Raw genomic sequence first — 18,575 nt, 5'->3', positions numbered from 1 at the left:
TTATTTTCTGTCTCTCTCATTAGACTATCAGAGCCCTGCAGGCAGAGACCAAATCTCAGTGTCTAGAACACTGTCTGGCATACAGCAGGTTCCCCATAATTGTCTGAATTACCAAAGAAATAAACATGTACAATACCTACAGTATGTTAGGTACTGCTCTCTCTCTCTTTTTTTTTTTTTTTTTTGGCTGAGCCACTTGGCATGCAGGATCTTCCTTGACCAGGGATTGAACCCATGCTCCCTGCAGTGGGAGTGTGGAGTCTTAACCACTGGACAGCCAGGGAAGTTCAAGCACTTAGCTTAGATTACCTTAGGGACATCTCAACAGCTTTATGAGGTAGGTACTATCATGATCTCTGTTTAACAGGCTGGGAGACTGAGGCACAGGGCAGTGAGGAGCATTGCTAGGAGGTGGCAGAGTGGGGATCTAAACCAATGTCTGGTTTTAGAGCTCTTGAGTATAATGTTACGTCATGTCCTGGCTTCATCTCTCTGGATTCCTGTTGCTAAACATCGGGACTACCAGTTCAGATCCTCTGTCCCCTCCCCTCATCCATCTCCAAACTGCATGCGTGACTCTCACTGTGCTCCGTGACATGAGATTTCAGTTCTTGGGCCCCAGGATGAAAGGGCCTCACCTGCTTTTGAGATCCACTCCATGTACCCATTGAGCTCTCGTTCAATCTGCTGCTGCCGCCTCAGCTTCAGAAATGCCCGCCGGTTCTCCACCCGCTCCCTTTCTTTGGCAAACTCCCTGAAGAAGCGCAGGAGAGTCAGGTCTGGCTGCTTCAGAAATTTTAGGGAGTGTGCGCGTGTGTGTGTTTGGGGATTCAGAATCCCTGGAGGGCGGTGCATTTAAACAAGAGGAATCAGGTCTTCTGGGAGAAGATTAGAATACTATAGGAGTGGGCATTTCTGCCAGCTTCCCACATTTCCCACCAACTACACCCAGTTAGAGAAAAAAACCCCACAAAACCATAAACCATGTCATGCCAACCACTGCTGGCTGTAAACCCCATTCTCATTCTCTGTATTCTTGGCTAAAGAATAGTTTCATCCCTTTTTTAAGTTATGCCAGGGACACATAAGCTGAAGATTTCTGCAGCAATCTCACTTCCATGATATAGGACCCTTCGGGTTTCCCTTTTTCCTCTTCCTGTTTGGAGTGTGAGATGCCTATCTTGTGAGTATGAAGTAGCCATTTTGAGACCATAAAGAATCCCATGAGATTTAAATAATAAGGATGTCAGCATGGAAAGCTAGAAGAAGCTGGGGTCTATCACGACACCATGGAGCCAGCAAACCAATCCCCAGGCTTGTAGTAAGAAAAATTAAACTCATTTATGATGAAGCCAGATAAACAATCTTGGGGGTAGGGTACAATGTGTGTTATGAAAATGCATGTTTGATTGTAAGCTACAATTTTATATTTGGAAAATAAGGGACGGGGAAAACCCAACCTGTTATTTTTTTTAAATGTAAATTATAGAAATTAAAACTCTATAGAATTTTCTTGTGTTTTGTGTTGTGGGTCTGAAAAATTTGAGAAAACCTTCAAAAAAAAGCACTGAGCTACCTTTTGGAAGTAGCTCAGTGCCAGGGGTGAAGCTTAGTGAGTGAAGCCTGGGTTGGATTTCAGTTCCCATGAATCTCTTCACTGGGTGTCCCCAGAAGTACACAATTTGAGCATCTGTACATGGATTGCTGATAATGCACCAATAACCCAAAGCAAGAGAAGAGACCTATTCTGTGCCTGGAGAATGAAAACAAAGTTTTCATGGCATCTTCCTGGGGAAAAGATGGCGTTGGGGAGTGGGATGGGAGGAGCAGCAGAGACTTACCCAGAAAGCACACCCAGCACGAGGTTCAGCATAAAAAAGGAGCCGATGATGATGAGGGGGATGAAGTACAACCAGTTCCAAGTGTTCCCTGAGGCATCGTTGCTCTACGAGGGGTGAGGAAGGAAAGCAGGTGAGTACAGAGTGGGACTTAGGTATGACCTGAAAGGTGGAGGGGTAGCTCTGGTTCTCCAGGGGCTTTGTTCTCAAATGCCCTTGGCTTGTGGAGTCCTAGAGTCCTGGTAGCCCAGAGAGGGGAAGAGAGCACAAGAACAACCAGTGGGGGAAACTACAGAGGTACCACTGGAAGGACAAAGCTCCCTCCGACTCACAGGTTTTCAGGGGACCAGAAACCAGCATGAAACTCAGGAGGACTCCCCACACCAAACTCCAGTAGCAGGAGGGGAAAATCCCACTGAAGTGTAGAAATAAACCCTTAGTTCCCTCCCTCTCTCCCAGTCATACTGTCTCCCTTGAGAGGAGGTGCATGGTGGCAAGGTCTAAGAGTTAGGTTTAATCACCAAGCTAGACAGCAGGACCATGAACCTTTTCCTCAAGTGTCCTCCACTTCTATTGCCTGCAGCATCAATGTCAACCACAGAAAAATTGCCAGAAAAGCCTATCTAGTCAATTCTCAAGGGGGAGGATTGTCCACAAATAGAACATTCCTCTCTGGGAGAACAGGACACTATGCCAAGGAGGAAGTTAGGAGGGGAAGAAAATCAAGACTAAAGAAAGAAAGAAACATAAAATCCAGCACTTAGTACTTTTTTTGTTTGTGCCAGACACCCTTCTAAGCATATTACTGATGCTGGTTTATTTACTCATTTAATCCTCATGATGTCCCTATGTTATTGTCATGAATTGTGGAAAACGAGCCCCATGAAGTCAAAACTGAAGCCTGAGCTTGCAGAGCTAGACAGTGGTGGACACAGGATTTGAACCAGGTGGCCGGACCCCAGAGCCTATGGACTTAACCCCAGTCCTAGTGGGAAGCCTTCTGGTGCTTCATCAGCTCTGTGACATCCGCAGAATGTGGGGCCCCCAAATGTGGCTTTAAAAGCTCACCTTTAAACACACATTCAGTGCTACCGCTGCCCTGCAGAAAGGCTAAAATGCGAACGACTGACAATGCCAGGTGCTGGTGAGTCTGTGAAGGAACTAGAACACTCGCATGCTGTCAGTGGAGGGTAACATGGTGTATGAGTTTCCTGTGGCTGCTGTAACAAAGAACCACCAAATGAGTGGCTTTAAACAATGGAAATTTACTGGTCCTGGAGGCCAGAAACCCAAGATCAGGGTATCAGCATGGCTGGTTCCTTCTAGAGGCTCTGAGGGAGAATGTGTTCCATGCCTTTCCCCTGGTATCTGGGTTGCTACAACCTTTGGTGGTTCCTTGGCTTGTAGATGCATCACCCTGATTTCTGTCTTCATCAACACATGACTTTCTCTCGCTGTGCATGTCTGCCTCTGTGTCCAAATTTCCCCTTTCTATAGGGACACTAGTCACATTGGATTAGGGCCCATCCTAATGGTCTCATCTTTACCAATTATTCCTGCAATGACTCCATTCCCAAATAAAGTCATATTCTGAGGTACTAAGGGTTAGAGCTTCAACATGTGAATTTGGGAGGAGGCACAATTCAATCCATCACACATAGTCCAACCACTTTGAAATGGGATGGGAATTTCTACTAAAATTAATCATGGACCTTCACTATGACCTGAACATGGCAGCCCTGGGATATTATCCAGCAGAAATGTGAACCTGTCTATGCCAAAGATATATGTAAGAATGTTCATAGTGGTGATCTTCATAACAGCCCCACATTGGAAACAATCTGAATCCTTGTCAACAAGAGAGAAAATAAATAAATGGAATACTGTGCAATGAAGACCACCATTCATCACATGAAACCTTACAGACCTGGCCTCCAGCAAAAGCCAGACAGAAAAGAGCATGTATTAGGTTGGCCGAAAAGCTCATTCGGGTTTTTCCACCTGATGTTACAGAAAACCCAATAGAACTTTTTGGCCAGCCCAATATGTAAGATTCCATTCATGTAAAATACAAAAACAGGCAAACAAGCTGATGATATCTGAGGTCTAGATGGAGTATCCTTTGGAGAGAGTAGTGACTGAGGAGAGAGCAAGAGGAGAAGCTCTCGAGGCTGAGAATGCTCTGTTTCCTGATTCTGGGTGCTGGTTATACCCACGAGTCCAGTTTGTAAAAATTTATCAAGCTCCTTGCTTATGATTTGTGAAGTGTTCTGTATATTGATTTCACTTGAACCTCCCCCAAAGTTTTTTTTTCAAACAAAGTCAATTTTACCTTAAAAAAGCAAGGAGATTCTGACACATGCTGCAGTGTGGATGAATCCTGAGGACACTATACTAAGTGAAGTAAGCCAGACATGAAAGGATAAAAACTATATGATTGTACTCATATGAAGTTCCCACATTTGTCAAATTCAGAGTCAGAAAGTAGAACGGTGGGCAGGGTCTGGGGGAGGGGGACAGAGGGTTAGTGTTTAACGAGGACAGAGTTTCAGTTCTGCAAGGTGAGAAAGTTCTGGAGATGGACAGTGGTGACAATTTATATCAACATGAATGCACTTAATGCCAATGAAGTGGCCACCTAAACGGATTAGATGGTAAATTTTAGGTTATACTTATTTTGTCACAATAATTAAGAAAGAAAACAAACCAAAAAAGCCAACTTTTATCATCATGGACACAGACAGGTTCTGGGGACAATGAATGTGCCAGTCCCAGCTCACACTTGCGTTCTAACAGAGTTCTAATGCTTTGCTTCTGGAAGGTTCTGGAAGAAAGAAAAGGGTCAGCAGAAAGGACTGGACAGAAGGCAGAACTGGCTTTGTGTTTCCCCCTCCAGTGCTGCAGTGGCTGAGGCATTTTGTTCCCATTTCCTGGGGCTAAATATAGCCTAGAAGGGAAAGCCTGCACTGGCCAACAGATGAAAAAAGTCTGGGCTGTCTCAGGAGGCAGATTTGGCGTGGAGACAGAGTGGTGGGGGGTGGGCGGAGGAGGGCAGGCCTGAATGGGGGAGAAGTGGCTGAGGTCCCTTGGTCCCAAGCCAGCCCCTCCATCCTGGGATCTGCCTACACCCCAGCTCCCTGATGCCCTTAAAGCACCTGGCCCCGTGATGCTGCCTGGCATAAAAGACACTCACGATGCCAGGGCCTCAGCCTACCGGAGCCCATTTGATCCTCTCACAAAATGTGGTGTGTGATCCTTCCCATTTTCCTGGGTGAGGAAACTGAGGCAAATGGAGGTCAGGTCTCATGTCCGAGATCCCTGTTGTGGGCTACATTGTATCCTGTCAAAAGGTATGTTGAAATCCTAACCCCCAGGACCTGTCAATGAGACCCTACTTGGAAACAGGGTCTCTACAGCTGCCATCAAGTTAAGATGAAGTCATGGTCGTGGGCCCTAGTCCAATAGGACTGGTGTCCTCTTAAGAAGAGGAAAACAGGGATTTCCTTGGTGGTCCAGTGGTTAAGAATCCATCTGCCAATGCAGGGGACACAGGTTTGATCCCTGGTCTGGGAAGATTCCCCATGCCACAAGGGAACTAAACCCATGCACTGCAAGTACTGAAGCCTGTGCACCTGGAGCCCATGCTTCACAAGAGAAGCCACTGCTGTGAGAAGCCCACACATCCAACTACAGAAAGTCCATGCACAGCAAGGAAGGCCCAGTGCAGACAAAAATAAAGACATAAAATAAAAATAATATTCAGAAAAGAAGAGGAAAACAGCAGGTGAAGACAGGGACACACAGCCATGTTAACGATGGAGGCAGAGGCTGGAGGGATGCAGCTGTGAGTCAAAGAAGGCTAAGGGTTGATAGTCACCACAAGAAGTTCAGAAGAGGCAAGAAAGAATTCTACCCAGAGTCTCAGAGGTAGTGTAGCTCTGCTGGCATTGGAGAGGCAGGTGGGACAACCTCTCTCACTCTAGTAGAGCTTGTTTGAGCTGACAAAACACCCCTTGATTCCCACAGTCTCCACACCCAGTGGATGGGGGAAACCGAGGCTGTGGAAGATGCTATGATTTGCCTGGCTCACACACAGTGTGGATGGCATGGCTGTGACTAGACCCATCATCCTGGCTTGCATCCGACTGATTTTTTCTCTATCTCACTCATTCACTGCACTTACATAGTATTTTCTGTTTAGAAAAATTGGCCCAAGAGAGTCTTAAAGAAGAGGGAAAATACTGATTCATCTCAGCACTGTTGGTACCTAGCGAGGCGCCTGGTGCTTCGCAAGCACTCGATAAATACTCATCAAACAAATTAATGGCCGAGTCCCAGTAAAATCCTTAAGTGCCTTCTGGTTTATGGCTTATTTTCCTCTAATATTTTGGGCATGGTTCATTTAGAAAAAGTATAGAAGATGCAAAAATAAGCCCCCTCAAAACAACCAAACAACTCTCAGCCCAAAAGAACACCCAACTCCCCAGCATAAAGGAGAAGAATGGGGTGGTTTAGACAACAAATGTATGGTTACCAAGGGGAAAAGAGGGTGTGATGGATTGGGAGACTTGGGTTGACATATACACACTCTGCTGTATTGCTGTGCTCAGTCATATCCGACTGTTTGCCACCTCATGGACTGTAGTCTGCCAGGCTTCTCTGTCCATGGGATTTTCTAGGCAAGAATACTAGAGTGGGGCGCCATTTCCTACTCCAGGGGATCTTCCTGACTCAGGGGTTGAAACCACGTCCCTTGTGTCTCCTGCACTGGCAGGAGGATTCTTTACCCACTGAGCCACCTGTCAAGCCCATATATACACTACTATGTATAAAATGGACAACTAATGAGAACCTGTTGTATATGTTCTGAGCTCAGGGAACTCTGCTCAGTGCTCTGTGGTGACCTAAAGGGGAAGAACATCCAAAATAGAGGGAGTATATGTATACGTATAGCTGATGCACTTTGCTATATAGTAGAAATGAACACAACATTGTAAAGCAACTATATGCCAATAAAGAATAAAGAAGCCACACTTCACATGAAAAGATGCTGGTGGATCAGACAGTAAAGAATATGACTGCAGTGGAGGAGACCCGGGTTTGATTCCTGGGTTGAGAAGATCAACGGGAGAAGGAAACGGTTACCCACTCCAGTATTCCTGCCTGGAGAATTCCATGGACAGAGGAGCCTGGTGGGCTGCAGTCCATGGGATCACAATGAGTCGGTCACTAATTATGAGACAAATGGAAATCAACCCTAAATGTCCATCAACAGAGAAATGGACAAAGATGTGGGACAAAAGAATGGAGTGGATTTGACCATGAAAGACCCAGAGCCCCAAGGTGCCATGAGGGAGGTTCTATTTCTGTCCCAGTTTATGAAAAAGTGTTAGCTTCTCAGTCGTGTCTGACTGAGTGACCCCATGGACTGTAGTCTACTGGGCTCCTCTGTCCATGGGATTCTTCAGGCAAGAGTATCGGAATGGGTAGCCGTTCCGTTCTCCAGGGGATCTTCCCGACCCAAGGATCAAACCCAGGTCTCCTGCATTGCGGGCAGATTCTTTACTGCCTTGGGCCACCAGTGAAACCCCAGTTTATGCCTGTTATTAAATCATGCAATGCCTGCTAATTATTTTTTGAGCCCTCCTTTCCTCCATTCACCCTCAAAACGGTCTTTGTTTGGGTGGTAAATTATGTGGCCTTTCTGTCTCTGAGGTCTCCCATCACCTTTTCTGGCCTCTTCAGCTCCCTTGCTCCCCAATCCTTCACTTCCAGCCACATGGGCCACCTTGCTGCTCTTCACAAATGCCAGAAACACTGCTACCTCAGGGCCTTTGCACTGGCTGTCTTGTCCACCTGGGTCTCTCTTTCCTCACATCCCTGTATGGACCCTCCTCACTTCTTTCAGGTCTTATTGGAAGAGCTTCAACCTCTCACCTTGAGGGTCCACAACACTTCTACTGCTTTATTTGTCTCGGAGTCGGCAAACCGCTGCCCAAGGGCTAGTCACCTGTTTTTGTAAATTAAAGGTTTTTTGGCACACAGTCATGCCCATTCATTATGTATCTTCTCTGTGGCTGCTTTTGTGCTATGAAAGCAGAATGAGTAGTTGTGACAGAGACTGCATGACCCACAAAGCCTAAAATATTTAAGATTCTGCCATATATATAAACATTTCTTAATTATCTTGTTGACAGCTTGCTTCTCCCCCCAAAATGTCAACTCCCCTCCAAAAAGGGATTTTTGTCTCTTCCTCTTGCTGCACAGAAAATTGCCTGTATGCAGTACACATCCAATGAGTGTTTGTTGTGTGAATGTATAATCCAAAGTGCCCCCTCCGCCCCCCTTGCCGAGATCTGATGCTTTGATATTGGCCAAGATGAATATCTATGAATTAACAAGGGCTGAGGTCAAGGATTAGTTTCTACCATTCGTGACTGGCATTTTAACTGTCGACTAAGCACAGCTTTGTCGCTTTCCTAATTGACACTGAGAGAGTAACAGAGAGTAAGAGCCACAAAGAAAAGTACAGAGAAGTGGGACGGAGAGAGAGAAATAAGTGAACAAAGGAAAGGGCGAGAGAGAAAGATGTAGAAAGAGACAGAGACCAAGAGTGAAGACAGACACAGACAGGGAAAAAGAAAAAGAGAAAGGGAGTTTTTAGAGAGACGGAGGGAGTGGCTCAGTGGTAAAGAATATGCCTGCAATGCAGGAGATGAGGGTTTGATCCCTGGGTCAGGAAGATCCCCTGGAGAAGGAAATGGCAACCCACTCTAATATTTTTGCTTGGGGAATCCCATGGACAGAGGAGCCTGGCGGGCTAGAGTCCATGGAGTTCAACAGAGTCAGACATGACTTACTGACTAAACACCACCACCAGGGGAGTGTAGTAGTTAATGCCCAGCGCTGGGTTTGAATCCTGATTACACCACTCTGACTAGGGGATCTTGACAGGTCCTTGCATCACTGTGGGCCTCAGTTTCCTCATCTGGAAGATGGACCTAAAAATATCTCCCCGCATGACTTTTTAAAAATATTCATTTGTTTATTTGACTACACTTGGTCTTAGATGCAGCAGGTGGGATCTAGTTCCCTGACCAGGGATCAAACCCAGGCATCTTGCATTGGCAGCACGGAGTCTTTCCTACTGGACACCAGGGAAGTCCCATGAGGCTGTTTTATGGATCAGTTGATGATAAAAGGAAGATGTAGGGATGGATGCTGTAGGCTCTCAGCAAATGGCAAAATGTTAACTTTAGATGTACTGGGTCTGCCAGGACCCCAGTCTTTTAGCTTCCTGCCCGGGTAGCAACCAAAAGAGGGCAGGTCCCATCACCCACACCGCACTCCCACTCTACTTTGGCCCAGATGATGAGGAACATGTTGGGGATGTCCTCTGCGTAGGGTGGGGTGATTTCTTTTCTTTTTTTTTTTGAGTCATGCAGGCACATATGGTGAGGGGGTCCCTGTGAAATGAGACTGCCTGTCGCTTAAGCAGCACACAATGCTCTAGCAAACGGCCCCAGTGCAGCCCTCCTGGGCTTCCCCCGGCCCACCCCCTTGAGCTCAGAGAGCCAGTCCTCCAGCCTGTTTGCTGTAGGAGGCGGCAAATGGCAGATTCCAAGGCAGCCAGTGCTGAGTCAGAGCTGGATTCCAACCTTAACTCCATATGTGTGGCTCTGGGCCTCAGTTTCCTCATCTGTAAAATGGGGATATTTAAGACTCTACCACAGGAGTCACAGGTGGTGCACAGAGAAACACCTAGAATAATGTGGCATAGATGAAATGGCTGATAATTCACTATTATTCCAGTATGTTGCTCAGATCCAGATTGGTCCCCAGGAAGGTCCAGCAATGAGGCTTGTCCAGTGGGCACTGGAGCCATGTGGGTCCTTCAGAGGCTTCGGGACAAGGGAGCTGGCTATGTTGACTGAGGTTCATTCTCTAGCAGTTAAAAATGACTTGGACTACACTTCTGGCACAGAATTTCAACATATACCTGCCTTTGCAGTCTTTGGGCTTCGATAAGCACATCAGATCAGTCACTCAGTCGTGTCCGACTCTTTGCGACCCCATGAATTGCAGCACGCTAGGCCTCCCTGTCCATCACCAACTCCCGGAGTTCACTCAGACTCACGTCCATCGAGTCAGTGATGCCATCCAGCCATCTCATCCTTTGTCGTCCCCTTCTCCTCCTGCCCCCAATCCCTCCCAGCATCAGAGTCTTTTCCAATGAGTCAATTCTTGGCATGAGGTGGCCAAAGTACTGCAGTTTCAGCTTCAGCATCATTCCTTCCAAAGAAATCCCAGGGCTGATCATCTTCCTACCTTACCACAAAATCCTAATGGAGATAGGTCCACCATGCTCAGGGATGCCCCAGTGGCCCATCTCCAAGGATCCCTGGTCCTCTAGAGCAGGGCTTCTCAACGTCAACACTCTTGACATTTTGGACTTGGTAACTTGTGGTGGGGGCTGAGCCAGACACAGACTGCAAGAACTTGAGTTACTTGCTAAACTATCACCTCCCTGGAGGGTTTTCCTAGCCACCGTAACCACAGAAGTCTCTGTGAGATTCTCTCAGTCTCAACTGGGGTGGGAATCCTTTGGGGTCTGAGAACAGAAACTAGGGAGTCTGAATTTACATTGAAAAAGTTAACCCTTCACTTTCCCAAGTAAAGAATCTGCCTGCAATGCAGGAGACCTGGGTTTGATTCCAGGATTGGGAAGATCCCCTGGAGAAAGGGATGGAATTCTTCTGTAAAGATGTGTCCCTTCTTTACTTATTCTGTTAATTTAATAATAAAGTAATAAGATGACTACTTATTACTGTTATGTGAATCAAGAAGTCATTTATTTATTTTTGTGTGTACTCTCTCTGAACAGGTAATGTAAATAAAAACACCCAGAATACAGTGGGCACCCAGAAAATGCTCTCTCTTGCCCTTTCTTCCCATCTTCTGGTCTATAAGTAACCAAAACATCTCTCTTCCCTCCTAAACACTTAGCAAGACAAATTTAAATATATTCCCTGATTATAAAAGTAAATTGTGAAACTATTATACACACAATTGATCAGCAACAAGGATTTATGGTATAGAACAGGGAATTATATTCAATATCTTATAATAGCCTAAAATAGAATACAATCTGCAAAAAATAATGGAATCACTATGCTGAACATCTGAAACTAATGCAATACTGTAAATCAACTATCCTTCAATAAAAAAGAGGATAAAAATCAATCATGTTCACACTGCTATATTTAAAATGGATAACTAACAAGGATCTACTGTATAGCACATGGAACTCTGCTCAATGTTATGTAGCAGCCTGGATAGGAGGGGAGTTTGGGGGAGAAAAGATACACATATATGTATGGCTGAGCCCCTTCTGTCAACCTGAAACTATTACAACACTGTTAATTGGCTATACTCCAATATAAAATAAAAAAGTTTTAAAAAGTCAGTTGTGCTCATTGTAGACAAATTTGTCAATATAGAGAAGTATCAAGAAAAAGATTCCCAAGTCCCACTACCTAGATGCCATCTTGGTACAGTGGATTCAGTCTTTTTTTCCCTTATATTTTCAAGATTATACACTTGAGATTATAAGGGTCTATGGACTGAACTATGTCACAATTCATAAGTTGAATCCCTGATGTAATGGCAGTTTTTAGATGGTGTCTTTGGGAGGTGACTAGGGTTATAGGAGGTCAGGAGAGTGGGACCCCTATGATGGGATTAGTGTCCTTGTAAAAAGAGATCCCAGAGAGCTTGTTCTCTCTCTCCCCACCCTCACCATGAGAGGGCACAGTGAGAAGGCAGCCATCCGCAAGCAGGAAGAGAGCCCTCGCCAGAACTGGACTATGCTGGCACCCTGATCTCGGACTTCTAGTTTCCAGAACTATGAGAAAGCACACTTTTGTTGTCTAAGCTGCCCTGTCTATGGTATTTTGCAATGTTAGCCTGAGCCCATCTGTCAGCACAGGAGACCTAAGAGACACTGGTTCGATCCCTGGGTCAGGAAGATCCCCTGAAGGAGGGCATGGCAACCTATTCCAGTATTCTTGCCTGGAGAATCCCATGGACAGAGGAGCCTGGTGCGTTACAGTCCATTGGGTCACAAAGAGTTGGACACAACTGAAGTGACTTAGCACAGCATGCACACCTTGGTTCTTTTTAGAAGAATCAGTTCCCCTTACTTGTCATTATATATGGTGAGCATTTCCCTGAATCCTTAAATATTCTCCAAACAGATGATTTTTAATGACGACATGATACTCCATCATATGGAGGGACCATACGGTATTTAACCAGTTGCCTCCAGTTTTGTTCTATTTTTACAGATAATGCTGGGGTGCACATCCTGATATAAATCTTCGACAGTGTTTCTGATTACTTAAGGTTAGGCTTTTTCTAAAAGCACTTTAACTGGGAAATCAAGTGGGAAAGAAAAGAGATAAACTGAAAAATAGAAAAACCTGGACGGGGCCCCAACATACCATGAGGTGAGCTGCTGTTCCCTCAGCCAAGAACGCTCTTCTCTACAACATCTGCCTGACTCTCTTCTCTGTGGAAACGTCCCCTCCTCTGAGAAGCCCTCCCTGATTGCCTGACCTAAACTGGCCCCTGCACCCCATCGCTTGTCCTCTCATGCTGCTGTGGTCCTCATGGGACAACGGGTCAAGTCACTATGTCCCACATTATACACTTGCTTAAGGTCTATCTTCCACATTCTGAGTAGTTTATTATTTACCAACGTTTATTGGTCACATCTATCTCCCCAACAAGGGTGGAGATTTTTGTCTCTCTTCTTCATTGTGCTATCCCTGATCACCTGATCATTTCCCTGGCACACACTGGACATTCAGTAAGTAATTATCGGATTTCTCTAGTGCTCTGTGGTTGAGAATCCCCCTGCCAATGCAGAGGACATGGGTTCAATCCCTGGTCCAGGAAGAGTCCACATGCCATGAACAGCTAAGCCCGTGAGCCACAGCTACTGAGCCTGCATGCCCTAGAGCCTATGCTCTGCAATGAGAGAAGCCACCGCAATAAGAAACCCAGTTACCACAACTAGGGAAAAGCTGCGTGCAGCAACAGAGACCCAATTTGGCTGAAAATAAAGTAGTTACATTTTAAAAATAATAATTAAAGATAAGTAATTATGGAATAAACAAATGGATTTCAATGTTGAGAAAAGAAAAGAGATGTTTGGCCTCCATGCCTGTGGATTCTAAAATGCTTGAAGCAGGTGCTTCCGGACTCTCCCATGGATGTCACCTGACAATGGCTGGTAAGGCCATGCCCACGGGCTTGGCTCCAGCACAAGATAAAGGACAAAGAGTCCAGACACTGCTCCTGCCTGTGGCTGGATGGAGCTAGGCGTGTCCTAGGGCAGGCCTGGCAGATGGCAGAGCACATGGGCAGGGCTCAGATGAGTCTGGAAAAGCAACAGCTCTGTCTTCACTAAGCAGAAACTCAAAGATCCCACCTTAGCTTCTGCCCTTAGCAATGAGTGATCCTAGTGGTTGTATTTTGGGTTGAGGAGTTGTCTTTTCTTTTTTTTGTTTACAAATTTACTTTCAATTGGAGTAAAATTGCTTTACAATGTTTGTTAGTTTCTGCTGTATGACAACATGAATCAGCTATAAGTATACATATATCCCTTTCTTCTTAAGCCTTCCTCCCATGGGAGGTGGACTGTCTTAATTTAGGAAGTCCCAGACAAGGGTTCTGGAGAAGGCAATGGCACCCCACTCCAGTACTCTTGCCTGGAAAATCCCATGGATGGAGGGGCCTGGTGGGCTGCAGTCCATGGGGTCGCTGAGGGTTGGACACAACTAAGCGACTTCACTTTCACTTTTCACTTTCCTGCATTGGAGAAGGAAATCGCAACCCACTCCAGCGTTCTTGCCTGGAGAATCCCAAGGACGGGGGAAGCCTGGTGGGCTGCCATCTATGGGGTCGCACAGAGTTGGACACGACTGAAGCGACTTAGCAGCAGCAGCAGACAAGGGTTCAAGTGCAAGTAGTTTATTTGGGAGATCTATGAACTGAATTATGCAATTCCCCCTCACCACTGCCCCACCCCCCCACCCCCCAGCCAAGATAAGTTGAAAATCTAACCTCTACGACCTCAGGATGTGACCTTATTTAGAAATAAGGTTGAACTTCCCTGGTGGTCCAGTGGTTAAGAATCTACCTTCCAATGCAGGGAACACAGGCTTGATCCCTGGTCCTGAAAGATTCCATATGCCATGGGGCAACTAGCCCACGCGCCACAATTACTGAAGCCCTCATGCCCTAGAGCCTGTGCTCCAGAACTAGAGAAGCCACTGCAATGAGAAGCCCCTGTGCTGCAACTAGGAAAAGCCTGCTCACAGCGGTGAAGACCCAGTGCAGCCAGCCAAAAAATCACATAAGAAAAAAATTTTTTTTTAAAGAAGAATAGGGTCATTACAGATGTAATTAGTTAAGATGACATTATACTGGAGTAGGGTGGGCCCTAGTCCAACACGATAAGTGTCCTTATAAGAAGATGGCCCTGTGCAGATGGGATATTCAAGAGGAGGACAGAGAATCAATAAGCCAAAGAATGCCAAGGATTGTTGGCAGCCACCGGAAGATGGGAGAGGCGAGGAAGAATTCTCCCTGAGAGCCTTTGGAGGGTGCCTGGCCCTGCTAACACCTTCTGGCCTCCATACTGTAAGGTAATAAATGTCTGTTGTTTTAAGCCACTCAGTGTGGTACTTTATTACTGCTCTTGGCTCACATCAGGCTCAAATTCCTGCTCGGGTTTCTACCAAAGCATGAAGGTAGGATATAACTGCATGGCAAGTTCTAGATGGCTACTCTGCGGCAGTTACCAGTGGGGTGAGAGCGGGTAACAAAGTGGGACCCAATGGCTCACCTCACTTCCTCAGTTGCTGCCAGAGTTTTCACAATGAAAAATTCATATATTTCTAAAAAGGAGCGCCTGTTGGGGTGTAAAATTTGGCTTATAGAGAGCTTACCTACAGCCATGGTTCTAAATGCTTCACATATATTCACTTTTACTGAGTCCTTGTGCCCTGTAGGTAGGATTGTGCTTTTCATTTTGTACATGTGGAAACGGAGACACAGAGAGTGCAAGTGACTTGCCCAAGGTTGCACAGCGTGGAAGTGGTGGGGTCGGGAAGGGAACCCAGGCAGCCTGATGCCTAACTCTGTTCTTTCAACTGTTTCCCCTGAGCTTGCGTCTCTCAAGGTGGTTCAGCTCGAAGCTTCCAGGGTAAGTATCTCCTCAGACAGTGGCTCTTCCGACTATAGAACCCTCTGGAAATTTGTTGTCCTGCTCACATTTCCTTACCCACCACTGAGCACATTCCCATTGTCTTCCTCTGAACCTCTTTCTGGATGTCCAACCCCGTGACACAACCTGACCCAAGAAAGCTCCTGACGATCTCCAAGTTGCTGTCTGTTCCTAGAGATGCTATGCTCAGGCCAGGTCTTTAGGCAAACTAGGCCACCATGGCTTTTCCCCACATCCTTTAGATTTGTCTAATGGACATATGGACATAATGGTAGAAATCTATGTGGTCTATAATATGAATGACACTCCCAAGATGCGGTTGTGCAGTGTGTGATGTACGTAACTGTCCAGGGATGGGGGACAGGGAACAGGGTAGAATGGGAGGCAGGGAGGCGTGCACATCCTTTCAGACCTGTCCTTAACATTTTCAAGACTGAGGACAAGAGAACCAACTGAGGCCCACATAATATGTGTGAATATTTAAAAACTACTAAATAAAACATGCTCTATGCTTCTGCACAAACATACCTTCATAAGCACTGGGAAGGTCAGTCTAGAATTGAGAGTCTGGATGACTGCACTGGGTTAAGGGGTGGGGACAGGATTCCCTGCCCCTTGACCATGGCCTCCACCTGGGGGCAGGGGAGGGAGGGCTCCACACACATGCCTGGACGTGCCAATCTGCATGTCCACATTCCAGCCGCATTTGTGCCAACAGCTACCCCAAGGACATTCTTAGACCTCAGGGGATACAAGGGTAAGGTAGTCAGAGAATAGACTCATGGAAGAATCCAAGTTCATGGAATCTAAGCTTGGGCAGGGAATGCTAGGATCTCAGATGACCCAAAATATGATCTAGCAAGTGGAGGGGTGGTGGCACCAGTTCCCATCAGCACCATAGGGAGGGGCACAGCTGGAGGAGAGTTAGCAAGAGCTCCAGCACAGAATCCCTTTGGACAGGTGTCCAAGACACGTCTCTGTCTTTCCTCTACGTTGGTTTTTAACTTCACGCCACCTTTACATGTTCAAAAATCTAAAATTATACTTAAAAACTTGTGCAATTAAAAATTATTCAGCATCTGTGTGCCCTCTAGATTCTCACCTCCCAAAGGTCCTTTCCTATTAAGAGTTCTGAGGACAAGACGCCCATATCATCAAAGGACGGAACCTTAGGCTGGCTCTCCTGGGGCCATACTGAGCTGTCCTTTGGCTGCCTCCCTGGTTCAGGGTCCCTCCACTCCAGCCTCAGGAGTTGGCTGGGCCTGGCTCTCCACCACCCCCATCACTTACGTTGTAGAGGAGGTCAGTCCACCCTTCCATGGTGATGCACTGGAAAACAGTCAGCACTGCAAACAGGATGTTGTCGAACTGAGTGATCCCATTGTTGGGTCCTTCCCAGTAGGGCTGACATTTGGTCCCATTGGGGCAGGTGCGGGCAGGTTCCTCTGTCCCACACGGTGCTGGAGACTCACCCTGAATGTCATCTAGGAAACGGAAGAGGAGCAAAGTCAGGGGAAAGGGCCAGCAAAACCAGCTCTGGGAAACAGGCCAGTGAACATTCAATGCTGTTGAATCTGCAGGAAAATGGCTCTTAGGATGGACTTATCAGTCTTTTTCTAAAAAGTCCAATGCTTGGCTTGGTTGATATATTCATTGTTTTCTATTTCATTAATTTCTTCTCTAAGTTGTGTTCCCTTTTTTGTTCTTTTCCTAGACTTTTGAGATAGATTAATGTTATTTAAGGCTATAAATTGCCCTTTAAGTGCAGCTTTAACTGCACCTCACAAATTCTGTCATGCATTATTATCATTATTGTTCAAGTAAAATATTCAGCAGTTTCCATTATTATTTATTCTCTGATTTGTGGATAACCAAGAAGCATCAAAATTTTGTCAGATATATACAAAAATAGAGTAATGTAATGAATTCCCATGTACCCATCACCAATTTCAACATTTATCAACTCAGGGCTAATTTTGTTTCATCCACATCCCCTCCGCACACTAAAATATTTTAAAAGCAAATCTCAGACATCTTAGCATTTCATCAACAAATAAGAAGCATGTCTCTTAATTTCCAAACACTTTTAGTGTTATCTATTTGTTACCAATTTCTAGCCTAATTGCACTGTGGTCAGAAGATATGTTTTGTATCATTCTGTCCTTTGAAATCTGTTGAGATAGACTTTAAGGTCCCTACAACAGTCAACTTTGGTAAATCTGCTGTGTGCATTTTTAAGTGGTTGGGGGCAGTGTTTTCCAGACTTCCATTAGCACAAATTCGTCAACTGTGTTGTATTATTCTTCTATAGCCTGACTGATTTTTTTTTTTCCTTGAGATGTACTGGGCTCAGGGAGCCGTTCTGGGGGCGAGGGAGGCCAGTACACGCAGTGCTCCACCTTAGGCACAGGAGCTAAGCTTTCTCCCCAGAGAGCAAGAGGCAGATTGTGAAAATGTCACAAGGAAAGAGACACATGTCAATGGGCACCCCTTTTGCTGGAAACCAAAGGCAGCTTCCTGGCAAACTCAGACTGAGTGATCAAGGTTGAGTCTGAATTCTAAGGTGTTGAAGGGGAGGGGGAGGAGATGCCTTCACGAGAACACGGACTCAGGGGAGTACAGAACATCCTGGGTGTGTACAGAGCATCCCGTTGGACCAGAGCCACAGATATGACAGGATCCTATTCAGCGAGTGAGACTTTTGAAGATTTTTAGAGAGTGATATTGTCCGATAAGAAATCAAACAGCTGAGTGTGTAAACTCCCCATGAAACAAAAATATATCTCAATGCACATGCCACATACAGGGTTTACAGACCATTCTTAACCTCCACTTAGCAAGAAACAGGGAGAAATAAGCCAACACAGAATGCATGAATCTTACTGGCCTTTGAGACTCCTGTTAAATAGAAACTCTAGGCCATGCAAAATGACATTTGCCATATCAGAAGGGATGCCTACAACTCAAGAAGCATTGACATCCCAATCGCTAGTTTAAGTTGTGGGAAATACTTTTCCCCTTCATGTCAGACTTGGTACAGGGGCTGATTTCATGAATACAGATTGGAAGGCAAAATCTTTTAAACATAAGACTCGGGGCACAAGGGAAAATTCCATGGGCTCCTATCATGAATGAGAACCACGGTTTGTTGGGAAGGTTGCCTCTGTCCCAAACCTTCTCCATTTTCACCTTCTGTCCAAGTCTGGCTCAATTCCCATCCACCAACACCCTCCCCTCTCTTGGATTAGGCCAGTCTACTGGTCCCTTCCTGCCCCTCCTCCCCACCTCAGGGCTACAATAGCTTCCAAATGTTCACATTTGGTGAGGAGATAAAAGCAGGCATTAACCTGCACTGCTACAGACTAGTTCCAGATGAGGAATCTTGTTTCCTCAAACTATTTTGGAAGCTCTTGGAAAACAGGAAGCTCTCCCACCTTTCCTTT

At 45.8% G+C, this 18,575-nt stretch overlaps 1 protein-coding gene across 7 annotated transcripts in view; it reads right to left on the bottom strand.

Moving 5' to 3' along the window:
- The window catches only part of CACNA1A (calcium voltage-gated channel subunit alpha1 A), a 253,311-nt gene that overhangs the window by 112,262 nt on the left and 122,474 nt on the right, over window positions 1-18,575 (bottom strand). For all 7 annotated transcript variants that reach the window (XM_024993853.2, NM_001075129.1, XM_059887937.1 and 4 more), the window contains 3 exon segments: window positions 16,423-16,616; window positions 1,842-1,945; window positions 639-754 (listed from right to left, as the gene is read on the bottom strand). In XM_024993853.2, coding sequence (XP_024849621.1) covers window positions 639-754; window positions 1,842-1,945; window positions 16,423-16,616 — 414 coding nt within the window.

The sequence above is a fragment of the Bos taurus genome, chromosome 7, assembly GCF_002263795.3.
Source record: "Bos taurus isolate L1 Dominette 01449 registration number 42190680 breed Hereford chromosome 7, ARS-UCD2.0, whole genome shotgun sequence".
Taxonomy (NCBI): domain Eukaryota; kingdom Metazoa; phylum Chordata; class Mammalia; order Artiodactyla; family Bovidae; genus Bos; species Bos taurus.
The sequence above is the reverse complement of the archived record's forward strand: the minus strand, read 5'-3'. Positions and strand labels throughout refer to the sequence as shown.